The 13,582-nt window shown below is 37.1% G+C and overlaps 1 protein-coding gene across 3 annotated transcripts in view; it reads left to right on the top strand.

Moving 5' to 3' along the window:
- Positions 1-13,582, top strand: part of LAMA4 (laminin subunit alpha 4) — a 211,375-nt gene that overhangs the window by 143,026 nt on the left and 54,767 nt on the right. For all 3 annotated transcript variants that reach the window (XM_073219431.1, XM_073219430.1, XM_073219429.1), the window contains 3 exons: positions 7,089-7,237; positions 11,142-11,283; positions 11,887-11,983. In XM_073219431.1, coding sequence (XP_073075532.1) covers positions 7,089-7,237; positions 11,142-11,283; positions 11,887-11,983 — 388 coding nt within the window. The remainder of the gene's footprint in view (positions 1-7,088; positions 7,238-11,141; positions 11,284-11,886; positions 11,984-13,582) is intronic.

Below are 13,582 nucleotides of genomic sequence, written 5' to 3'. Positions count from 1 at the left end.
CAGTACTTGTATCAGACAAAATAGACCTCAAAACAAAGAAAGTAACAAGAGATAAAGAAGGACATTACATAATGATAAAGGGCTCAGACCAACAAGAGGATATAACCATTATAAATATATATGCACCCAATGCAGGAGCACCAACAGATGTGAAACAAATGCTAACAGAATTAAAGGAGGAAATAGAATGCAATGCATTCATTTTAGAAGACATCAACACACTGCTCACTGCAAAGTACAGATGCACCAGACAGAAAATAAGTAAGGACACAGAGGCACTGAACAACACACCCAAACAGATGGGCCTAATAGACATTTACAGAACTCTACATCCAAAAGCAACAGGATACACATTCTTCTCAAGTGTACATGGAACATTCTCCAAAATAGACCACATACTTGGTCACCCAAAGAGCCTCAGTTAATTCAAAAAGATTGGCATCCTACCAACCAACTTTTCAGACCACAAAGGTATAAAACTAGAAATAAATTGTACAAAGAAAACAAAAAGGCTCACAAACACATGGAGGCTTAACAACATGCTCCTAAATAATCAGTAGATCAATGACCAAATTAAAATAGAGATCAAGCAATATATGGAAACAAATAACAACAACACAAAGTCACAACTTTTGTGGGATGCAGCGAAAGCAGTTTTAAGAGGAAAGTATATAGCAATCCAGGCATATTTAAAGAAGAAAGAACAATCCCAAATGAATAGTCTAATGTCACAATTATCGAAATTGGAAATAGAAGAACAAATGAGGCCTAAGATCAGCAGAAGAGGGACATAATAAAGATCACAGAAGAAATAAACAAAATAGAGAAGAATAAAACAATAGAAAAAAATCAATGAAACCAAGAGCTGGTTCATTGAGAAAATAAACAAATTAGGTAAGCCTCTAGCCAAACTTATTAAGAGAAAAAGAAAATCAACACACATCAACAGAATCAGAAATGAGAAAGGAAAAATCACGACAGACTCCATAGAAATACAAAGAATTATTAGAAACTACTATGAAAACCTATATGCTAACAAGCTGGAAAACCTAGAAGAAATGGAAAATTTTCTAGAAAAATACAATCTTCCAACACTGACCAAGGAAGAAACACAAAATTTAAACAAACAAACTACGAGCAAATAAATTGAAGTGGTAATCTAAAATCTACACAAGAACAAAACCACCAGGCTAGATGGATTTACCTCAGAATTTTATCAGACATACAGAGGAGACAAAATACCCATTTTCCTTAAAGTTTTCCCAAAAATAGAAGACGAGGGAATACTCCCAGACTCATTCTATGAAGTCAACATCACCCTAATACCAAAACCAAGCAAAGACCCCACCAAGCAAGAAATTTATAGACCAATATCCCTGATGAATGTAAATGCAAAAATACTCAATAAAATATTAGCAAACTGAATTCAAAAACATATCAAAAGGATCATACACCATGACCAAGTGGGATTCATCCCAGGGATGCAAGGGTGGTACAACATTCGAAAATCCATCGACATCATCCACCACATCAACAAAAAGAAGGATAAAAACCGCATGATCGTCTCCATAGATGCTGAAGAAGCATTCGACAAAATTCAACATCCATTAATGATAAAAACTTTCAGCAAAATGGGTATAGAGGGCAAGTACCTCAACATAATAAAGGCCATATATGCTAAACCCACAGCTAATATACTGAACAACGAGAAGCTGAAAGCTTTTCCTCTGAGATCAGGAACAAGACAGGGATGTCCATTCTAACCACTGTTATTTAACATAGTACTGGAGGTCCTAGCCACAGCAATTAGACAAAACAAAGAAATAAAAGGAATCCAGACTGGTAAAGAAGAAGTCAAACTGTCACTATTTGCAGATGACATGATATTGTACATAAAAAACCCTAAAGACTCCACTCCAAAACTACTGGAACTGATATCGGAATACAGCGAAGTTGCAGGATACAAAATTAACACACAGAAATCTGTGGCTTTCCTATCCACTAACAATGAACCAATAGAAAGAGAAATAAGGAAAACAATTCCATTCACAATTGCATCAAAAGAATAAAATACCTAGGAATATACCTAACCAAGGAAGTGAAAGACCTATACCCTGAAAACTATAAGACACTCTTAAGAGAAATTAAAGAGAACACTAACAAATGGAAACTCATCCCATGCTCTAGGCTAGGAAGAAATAATATTGTCAAAATGGCCATCCTGCCCAAAGCAATATACATATTTGATGCAATCCCTATCAAATTACCAACAACATTCTTCAATGAACTGGAACAAACAGTTAAAAAATTCATATGGAAACACCAAAGACTCCGAATAGCCAAAGCAATCCTGAGAAGGAAGAATAAAGTGGTGGGGGGGATCTCACTCCCCAAATTCAAGCTCTACTACAAAGCCACAGTAATCAAGAGAATTTGGTACTGGCCCAAGAACAGAATCACAGACCAGTGGAACAGAATGGAGACTCCAGACATTAACCCAAACATATATGGTCAATTAATATACCATAAAGGAGCCATGGACCTACAATGGGGAAATGACAGTCTCTTCAGCAGATGGTGCTGGTAAAACTGGACAGCTACATGTAAGAGAATGAAACTGAATCACTGTCCAACCCCATACACAAAGTAAATTCTAAATGGATCAAAGACCTGAATGTAAGTCATGAAATCATAAAACTCTTAGAGAAATACATAGGCAAAAATCTCTTGGACATAAACATGAGTGACTTCTTCAAGAACATATCTCCCTGGGCAAGGAAAACAGAAGCAAAAATGAACAAGTGGGACTACATCAAGCTGAAAAGCTTCTGTACAGCTAAGGACACCATCAATAGAACAAAAAGGTACCCCACAGTATGGGAGAATATATTCATAAATGATAGATCCAATAAAGGGTTGACATCCAAAATATATAAAGTGCTCACACACTTCAACCAACAAAGAGCAAATAATCCAATTAAAAAATTGGCAGAGGAGCTGAGCAGACAGCTCTCCAAAGAAGAATTTCAGATGCTCAACACACACATGAAAAGATGCTTCACATCGCTAGTTATCAGAGAAATGCAAATTAAAACTACAATGAGATATCACCTCACACCAGTAAGGATGTTTACCATCAAAAATACAAACAACAACAAATGTTGGCGAGGTTGTAGAGAAAGGGGAACCCTCCTACACTGCTGGTGGGAATGTAAATTAGTTCAACCATTGTGGAAAGCAGTATGGAGGTACCTCAAAATGCTCAAAACAGACATACCATTTGACCCAGGAATTCTACTTCTAGGAATTTACCCTAAAAATGCAGCAGCCCAGTTTGAAAAAGACAGATGCACCCCTATGTTTATCGCAGCACTATTTACAATAGCCAAGAAATGGAAGCAACCTAAGTGTCCATCAGTAGATGAATGGATAAAGAAGATGTGGTACATATACACAATGGCATATTATTCAGCCATAAGAAGAAAACAAATCCTACCCTTTGCAACAACATGGATGGAGGGTATTATGCTCAATGAAATAAACCAGGTGGAGAAATACAAGTACCAAATGATTTCACTCATATGTGGAGTATAAGAACAAAGAAAAACTGAAGGAATAAAACAGCAGCAGAATCAGAGAACCCAAGAATGGACTAACAGTTACCAAAGGCAAAGGGACTTGGGAGAATGGGAGGGAAGGGAGGGATAAGGGTGGGGAAGAAGAAAGGGGGTGTTATGATTAGCATGTATAATGTGGGGGAGGGAATGAGGGGGCTGTGCAGCACAGAGAAGACAACTAGTGATTCTACAACATCTTGCTGCACTGATGGACAGTGACTGTAAAATGGGGTTTGTGGGTGGGATTTGGTGAAGGGGAGACCCTAGTAAACATAATGTTCTTCATGTATAGATTAATGATAACAAAGAAATATACATACATATATATATATAATCAGATCATATTATTTCTCCCACTTAAAACCTCCAGTGAGAAAAGCTTTTTTGCCGTAGTCTATGTATTCCTAAGCGAACTGGCTCAAACCCACCTCTGATTTCATTTCCCATTCTCTTCCATTCCTCTTTGTTTTTCAAACACACCATACTTTTTCTTGCCTCCAGACCTTTGCACCTGCTGCCCCCAAAGCATCAAATGGCTGGTGTCCTTGTGAACATTCAATCCAGCTGAGCCTCGTAGATGTGTAAAAGCCTCAGATGTGTAAAAGCCTTAGATGTGTAAAAGTCCTTTCTTCTCTGAGTCATCTAACTCCTCTCCCTGAGACCATACAATCCAGCTGAGGCTCTTAGAGTAAGATGATTCTCCAAGCCCATCCCACTGTATTTTATTCAAAATACATTTGACTCCCTGAAATTAGCTTGTTTGCATAGTTGATCACTTGTTTATTATCTGAATCTTCCCACTAGATTGTAAACTCCTTGAGAGCATATATTGTGTTCTTAGCTTTGTATTCTATTTCCTAAAAGAGTACCTGACATATAGTAGGGATGCAGATACATTTGTTGAATGAATTATTAAGTAAAGGTAGAATGTCTAAGGTATTTTTCCTGCTTATATAATTAAATATAATAAAATTTTTTCAAAGAATTTTTTACCATATGACCAACGAAATGGGTAGAGGCTTAATACTCCCTCCATAAAAATAAACTTCATTAGCTAGGAATTGTGCTACATCCTGGGAATACAAAAATAAACCAGAAACACAGTTCCTGCGGTTTAAGATTATGTAATCTGGTGCATAGAATAATCATGTAAAATGATTAAAGTGGTGTGATATGTGGATAATAGAAATACGTAGTGACACTAAACTCACCCTGGGGAGGTTAAGGAAGGCTTCATAAGGAAATGATATTTGAGCTGAATTTGAACAGAAGAACAGAATTTTTCCAGCTGCATCAGACAGAAAAGAAAGGAAAGTTATTCCAAACAGAGAAAACATCATGTGAAAAGCCACAGGGCCCAGAAAAAAAATATAGTGCATTAAAATTCAGTTACTCAAGTTTGGATTGTGAGATGTACTGCAGTGCAGAGTGTGAGAAGAGATTGGTGTGAGAGAGACAGGGCAAGAGATGAAGCCAGTAAATAATTAGATTTGTTCCTGACAATCAATTGGCTGATTTTGAAAAGGAAAATAAGGCAATCACATGTGTTTAGTAAAACAATCACCATTCCTGCAGGCTGGTTGAAAATGGATTAGAATACTAAAGGAGTTAGATGACTCAGAGAAGAAAGGACTTAGTCAGGCCCTGCGGAGCACCAGCCTCTGAGGTCTTCTTCCTAGCCAGGGAGATAGGAGGCTCAGGAGAGAGCAGGGCCACAGAAGCTAGGGCAAAGAGTTTTAAGGCAAAGACAGTGACCAACACTGTCACAAACCAGAGACAGATTCCATAAAGATGGGAAAGTGTCAAACGGATCTGGCAATGTGTCATCTGACACTGAAGACCTCAGCAGCAACCATTTCTGTGGACTGCACTACATCAATGCAAGACAAGAAGGTGAAGGGGAAACTAAAGTCAAGGAATAGGTTTTGTTTGTTTATTTGTTTATTTTTAATGGGAGAAACTTTATAAAAACTTTATAAAAAGGCATGCTTATATCTGAGAAGAGCCAGCAGTTAGAAGAACAGAAAACAGGGGAGCCTACCTTATACAGAGAAAGAACATTTTTTTCCTCTTAATATATAAGGAAGATGTACTTACAGATGTAGCTGTAAGTGAGTGTATAGGGTTTGGGTTAGGGAGGGCTGGGGACTGGTAGCAGAGAGTTAGGAAAACTCCCATCAGTTGGTGTTGGAGTCTCTGAGAGGACTACCAACAATAGCACACTTTTCAGCACCCAAGTTCTAAGAAAGTTGAAAAGTAATTAAAATAGTTAACATGAAGACCAAAAACATCATGTCCATTTCTGATGCAGCTAAACTGAGAACATGACTTTGGGTCTCTTAGAAAGTGGGGTTCCCAGAATTAGGCAACACTGCCCATCCTGATAGCAGGACTACAGAATCCATGTGGGGGTTCTGCCCAGGAAAACTTTCTTTATGGATGAACACAGGAAAGCAGATTTTTGCTAGCAGCTTGTTCCCAAGAGGCAGAAGGTAAGCTGAGAAGAGCTTGTACAGTTATTCCCCCCAAATTTTCCAATGAATTAAACCAGCCCCCTCTCAGAAGTAAAGCTAAGAAAGGGGTAGAGAGGTCTGGAGTTTCACTAATTGAGCTCCTTTCATGTGGAGGAAACATCAGGGGTGCAGAAAAAGTGTTCCCTGCTGCTAGTTTATGTCTTCTAAAAAATAAAGAAAAGAAAGTGATCTGTTTAGAAACAGGTGGAAATGAGGAAAGGCAATACTATTGGCTTGAGAATGGTGACATGTTTAGAGTCTCTGTTTGAGTGGGAGAACAAATTTCTTTTCCACATTGAAGGTCAGCAGAGACTGAAAGTCAGAGGTTTGCAGAAGCACCCATGTGTGTGATTGTGTGATCTTTAGCCAGGATGATACATCTATGGTTGGACTGAAAACCAAGAGAGATCTGTCACAGAGTGGGTTTCAAGGAGAGAGTAGTCAACTTCATGATATGCAGCTGAGAGGTCAGATAAGATGAGAACTCAGTGATACCCATTAGATTTAGTAACTTAAATATCATTAAGTGAATTTCACTTTAATGAAATACTAAGGCAAAAACCAGACGGGAATAGGTCAAAAGGGTGAGCCAAAAAGTGATAAAATAAATGCATAAACATCTTTTGGGGGGATTTCATATGAAGGGAATAGAAAATAGGGTGATAACATTAGGGAGATGTGTGGATAGTGGAAAGTTTTTGTTTAGTTTTGTTTTATTTTCATATGGGAGATGGTAGAGCATGTCTAAATGCCAGAGAAGCAATCAGCAGAGAAGGAGTTAAAGATGTAGGGAAAGTATGTTAATATATACTTACAGTATTTTAGATTCATGTAGACCCAGCCTGAAATTAACTGAACTTCATAATAAGAAATAATAGAGATTATCTTTTGGTGCTCCCTGGGAAAAAGATTTTCAGTTATTCTAAATTCCATTCATTAAAAAAAATATTTTCTTTAGAATGCATCAGGGATTTATGCTGAAATCGATGGAGCCAAAAATGAACTACAAGGAAAACTGTACAACCTAAGTAACCTCAGCCCTGATTTAGTACAAGAAGCTGTTGACCATGCACAGAACCTTCAACAAGAAGCTAATGAATTGAGCAGGTAATATTCAGATTTTAGAAATGCAAATATATACATAGACTGAATAACTTATTTTTATCCAGTTCCAAATGCCAGAGTTACTGGGATATAACACCAGCAGGTTGCTTTTAGGATTGGGTTTGCTTGTGTCTTGTTTGGTTGGATGGTCAGTCTGAAAGCTAATCATTGTTTATTGCAATTGCTTTGAGGAAACAGTTTTTCAATTTTAAAAACTCTGTCAGATTAGAGACTTATATTGTGGGGATAGTTCTGTTCCACAGCTATTAATAGGATGGCCTAAGGCATGTAAGTCAGGTTCCTCTACAAGTTCTCAATCTACCATCTACCAATCTTTATTCCCTAAACAGCATTAGCTTTCCATATAAAGTATCTTAGGTAAAGTTGGTTGGAAGTTAGCAATAGAACTGACTTCTAGTAAACACTCTGGATACTCTACAGTGCCCAGCAGGAACTGTTTGATTTCAACACCTGTTAAGAGAAAATCAATTGACAGTTTTCCTTACAGCACCTAGAAGATAGTCATGCTCCCATTGGACATTCAATTAATGTTAATTGAAATGTACTGAAAGATTGAAATTGAGTTCATGACCCTGAAATAATAAGTAAATAATGAGATAATTATAGACAAATACTACAAAGCTGTCAGTTAGAAACAAGGATCAGTAAAGGTCACAGATAAAATAAGAACTAGTACCACCTTCTCTTCAAAGCTTAAATCACCTTTTGCTTCCTGAAACCTTTCAAATGTCCATCAAGACCTCCTGAGAACTGAGAGAGAAAGGGAGAGAGAAACAAAAACAGAGACAGGGAGACAGAGAAATAGATGGCAAGTGAAGTACAGGTATGAATGCTGGTGTTACATCCAACTCAGTATCATACTCCCAGGAAATGTGCTTTTGATCAAGCCAGTAAAATAGAACTTGGATACAGTACTGCTTCTGGTAATACACTGCATTGGTAGAGTGTCATTTTCAAGATTCAGCCTATGGCTCTCTTCATCATATCTGTTGACTGGAATCTCAGATGCCTTCTCTAAATGCCTCCCTGCAACAAATGGTGTTCTAGAATGATTCTAAAGAAGCTACCCCATGCTTTGCATGAAACATAATCAGAAATATCAATCATCCAGAAGTTCCTTTTACATTTAGGATATTTCCAGCTAAACATATTCAGAGAAAAACCCAAAATGGTATGTCTTCCCTTTGAAATGTGAATTTTCTTCAACACCCATCTGGTGTATCCAGTGATTCACTTGTACTTCAAACAGAGGTAAACATAATTCATTAAGAAGCTTCATTTCAAGAGCACTTTTTTATTTTATATATTGATGTAGTACCTGTTTTGTGCCCAGTAATGAAAATACAGTAATAAAAGCTTTGTTTCAAGCTTTTTGGTAATATCTTTTTACAATCTAGCCAGCAAATTTTTTACATATTAATAAATATTCATAACATTTTCATCCCTTTCATCCCTTTCTCTTAAAACTTTCTTAGGTTTTACTCTCTGGGCCATTTCTAAGAAGAAGGGGTTGTGGGGAGAAACAAATAGCAAATATTAGGACTATAATTACCTCTGCAGAATGGGGCTGCATTATGCCTTTCACAGGTCTTAGGTACTTTTGCCTCAGTGGGCCCCTTCCTCCATAAAAAAATTTAAAATTATATGTCATAACTGCATTTATATATAGACTAATATGATCATTATTATCCTCATTTTTCTTCTGATTTAAAAAAATTAAACATCTCTGTGAGCTTCTATTATGCCCAATAGGTAAGTCAGCCCTGATGCAGAGGTGCCAGAAGGATGGTGAACTCGGGCAAAAGGGAAGGAAGCAGCTAAGGAAATACAGAGGAAGTAGTTGTTCTGAGCCTAGGACTGCAGACAGATGTTACCAGATGGTGGATTGTGGAATTTCTCTGTTCTTGTATTCTTAAAGGAAAGAATTAGTCAAGAGACCAACAAAGAGTTAAAGCCTCAGAGGTTTTCTTAGTAGAGCAAAAGGAAAGTTTGCTTCAGAGACAGGAGGGGGCTGACCCCAAGGGTGGGTAGCTGCTGACTGGTGTTACACTGTGTCTTTTATGGAGGTTTATTTGGTTTCCTCCCTCCCCTTTTTACATTTTCACTATCTTTTGAATCTGTCTTGTTTCTTATCCTTCAGTCTCTTTGGGAGAGTTTGTGTTGGTCATTTCTCTTATGAGTGTCTAAGCGATACCCACAGTGGGGCCAAAACGGCAGTGTAAGTGGTATTGTAATGGCCTCAGGGTCATTAGGGCAAGGTCTTCCTTAGGTGCATATGCTCTAAAATCAGGAAGGTCCCAGTGACCCAAACTCTTGCTTGTCAGTTTGTTCTGAAACACAAAAAGAATCGGTCTAAGGGAAACCGGTTGGTGTCCAGGTGGGGACTGGGTGGTCTGCTGCCCTTCTTTCTCCCCTCCTGCTCGTGTCTATCTAACTGCTTACTCTAAGACAGGGACTGAACTGGATGGAGGAAACTGAGAAACAACTAACTGAACTCAGTTGGTCAGGGAGGTTTGAACAGATGAGCCAGTGGGATCTGGAATGTCATACACTGGGTCAGTCTTCTGGAAATTACTAATGAATAAAGTGATATTAATCATCAATGTTTAGAACTGAGGAAAAAATATGGAACTGCTGGATTTAAAACTGATAAAAACTGAGACAAAAGATTCAGGGTTAACTGTAGAAGTGGGGAGTGGAATTTGTACTATGGAGGCTTAGCTAATAATATGAATTATTTGTGTGGATACATATATAGTTTGAAATTGCAATTCAGGAAATAGTTTAGGCATAATAATAAACCTTGATACTTACTGATGCCAAGGCACAGTACCAAGCACTTCACATATTTTACCCTTGCTGTACCTCACATCAATCCTCTGAGGCATATACCATGATAGGCCCCTGTGTGAGAGTGCCCAGTGTATAATGGGTACTCACTAAATGTTAAATGACCATTAGGAAGCCAGCAAGGGGCAAAGGCAGAGAACATGGTGTGTAGAGCAAGGGTGGGAATGGGTGTGAGTGGGCCTTTTTATGTAACAGAGGCACATGATCCTCAGAATGAGAACAAACCGTAACAACATGTGCCCTGAGCATGTTATGCACCTCTCCTGGAGCCCTGTTTCCTTATATGAAAAGGAATAACAATGTCTATGCTGTGGGTGTGGTAAGAATTAAAGAGTAATATATGGAGTAGGGCTGGCCACAAAGATGCTCAGTACATGTTACTCTCCTCCATTTTTAAATGTCTAATAAAATACACAAATCTTAGTGTACAGTTCAATGAATTTTGATATATGTATTCACTCATGTAACCTTCAGCCAAATCAAGATGTCACACATTCTCACCAATTTTTCCCCCTTTTCAGGAAAATATGATCTGTTATATAAAGTGAACAAAAGAGGAAAATAGGGTTGAAAAAATAGTGACACCAGCTAATTCCTAACACCATGTCGAGGTTAAACCCTCTCTCTGAGAGCCTTGGTTTCTTTTATGGAAAAGGCATAGCCATGCTGATTTGGTAAGCAGTTAGGGGGATAATCATCGGCTCATTCCTGACCTGCACCACATAGACCCTTACCTGAAGAGGCCCAGAGTGCTGTTTTGAAATCACCATTCCCTTTTCCTGTGGCCATTGCCAGGCAGGCAGCTTCCATGGAGCCAAAATGGGATGAAATCTTGGGGGCACCAAAGGCAGAGGAATACAAAGAAGATATGCCCTTAGGAAAGGCAGTTCAGAAAAATCTTTGCCAAACCAGGTCACCTTGAATAACAGGAAAGAAGTCACTGGGGTTCCAGAAGTATTCAACTCAAACCCTAAAAATGGGCCCATTTCTCAAGGATGTAAAGAGGAGAAATAATGACAAGTTTGTTCATTAACAGGAATTTGCACAGTTCAGATATGAATGGATTGGTACAGAAGGCTTTGGATGCTTCAAATGTCTATGAAAATATTATCAGTTATATTAATGAAGCCAATGAAACAGCGGAAGTGGCTTTGAACATCACTGACCGAATTTATGATGTGAGTATTATGCTATATTAAAGTTCATTTATATGTTGCCTTTCCCCAGTTTTGATTTTTCTGTTTCTAATGTCATGTCTTGAGCTTCCAATGTAATGCAAATGGAAGAAAGGTAAGAAGAATTAAGAAAAGCTCATTTATTTATGCACAAAGGTTTGACTAGTGCAAGGTCTTCAAGATGTGCCATTTTCCAGTCACAAACGCCAGTTTTTTTGACAGCATTTTTAAGCTACCAGTCACTGAACAAAACATGTTTAAAACTACTTCCTGCTGATAGAGAAGATGCTTTATGCATACATTCAGATTTTCTTCAACTCAAAAATTATTTTTTGAGAGGCTTCTGCACAATAAGCACTTTAGTGATGTCTTGGTAGGCACTGTTCAAGGTTTACTGGATTATCCTTGAAAAACATTTACCTTGAAAATGCCAAGAACATTATTTTTTCATGTTCACACTTGACCCAGATTTTGGGCTATGAAAATGAAACTATATGAATTTTGCTTTCTGTTTAGCATATAAACTGTGTCATTTAAATCCTATATCCACGAAAAGTTGCTTTCTTCTGCTGTCATTCTTATTCCCTCCACTCAATTCCTTTGTAGGCTGTGAGTGGGATTGATACTCAAGTCATTTACCATAAAGATGAAAGTGAGAACCTCTTTAATCAAGCCAGAGAACTGCAAACAAGGGCAAATTCTAGTAAGTATTTTCACTTTCCTATCCTCCTTCTGATTTATAGCTGCTGCCCTCTTTCATACAGTATTTCTGTACATAGAGATTCCAAAATTCTAGGATTAAAGAACAAATGATATTTGAACCAAATAATATATAAATAGTTCCTGCTCAGAGTTAAAGTATAAAGAAATCAAAGACTGGATATTTTTAAATAAATTATGGTTTTAAAAACCTTCCATATAGTAAAACATTTGGTGGATATTCTTGGTATTCAAGTAGGCTAGTTAAGAGGAACTTACCATAAACACCAATTTTTAAGGAGATAATGCCATAAAATATGTTTAACACTACAACTACATTGCACATTAATCTGTCCTGGAAAGTTTAGAAAATGCTTTAAAATTTTCCTGTGTAGCAATGGTTGGCCCTGTGAGAATCAGGAGAGGGTACCACAAAGCACTGGCTTGTAGTTTGCAGTCTATAAGTCTGCTGTATTGAGGACGAGCCCCATGACTGTATGAGAGGAAACTCTCCCCAACACTAGTGTTTGCATCTGCTGAAGCAAGCACATCCAAGGGTGGGAGAGGGAGAAAAAATAAAAGAGAAATCATTTTACTCAATTTTGAATCTTATGAGTCTCTCTTAAAGACAATCGAATTGACTAAGAATTTCACTAAATATTACTCATCTCTGATGTAATGAACTCATTTCTAAAGATAACTGAGAATTAACCGAGGTTGAAAGTCCATTATCTAGCTAACTTCTAACTACCACTTAAAAACAAAGCCAAGTTTGAAACTAAAAACTTCATGTAATTTTATCAAAAACATTAATCTCAAGTCTGTGCATTTTCCTTTTTGTTAGAGACAATATATATATAGAAAATAAGTGCATTTGTTTTTCAAATGCAGAATAGTTAACTAATTACAACAAAACAGCTATTATTTTATGTTTTTCTGGATAAACACAGACAATAAAAAATGCTAAGATCCTCTACTATAATTAATTTATTATATAAGTCTAATTATATATAAGTGTAGTCTTGAAAATACTCCTTAGAAAAAAATTCGAATATCAAAAGTAAAGAATCAAAATATTAATAGTAAAATATTTCTGAATAAATGTTGCCATGTCTATGCATTGCTTTTGTTTCTTGTGATGTGCAGACCAGAATATGCAGGTCTTCATGATGAAATGACATAAATATTTTATTCTCCTTGAAAATTTGCAATGTATTTTCTCAATCGTGTCATTATTAAGTTATCAAATCTCATGAAACAATTTTTTATTCTGTTAATGATACCTCTTCAAAGTTCCCTATTTTATGGCAGATAACTCTCTCCATGTTGGTCACTTTGAATATTTTGCAGATCTGGTCACCCATTCATTATCTTGATTGGTTAAATCCCTTCGTATATTTATTTGGACAAGGGACACAAGTGGGGAGTTAGGACTGTGTGATCAAAACTTTAGACAAGACTTTAGATCAGAACTTTTGCATCGCTGTAGACAATACACATGTTTGTGATATAAATTCAGATTTTCAATTCAAACCATATTCATATACTGAGTTACATTATAACTTCAGATTACTGTTAACTCATTTCCAAGTAACTTTCAATG

This window comes from Manis javanica, chromosome 13, assembly GCF_040802235.1.
Source record: "Manis javanica isolate MJ-LG chromosome 13, MJ_LKY, whole genome shotgun sequence".
NCBI classification, from domain to species: domain Eukaryota; kingdom Metazoa; phylum Chordata; class Mammalia; order Pholidota; family Manidae; genus Manis; species Manis javanica.
Note: the sequence above shows the minus strand (reverse complement) of the source record. Positions and strands in the feature narration are given on the sequence as shown.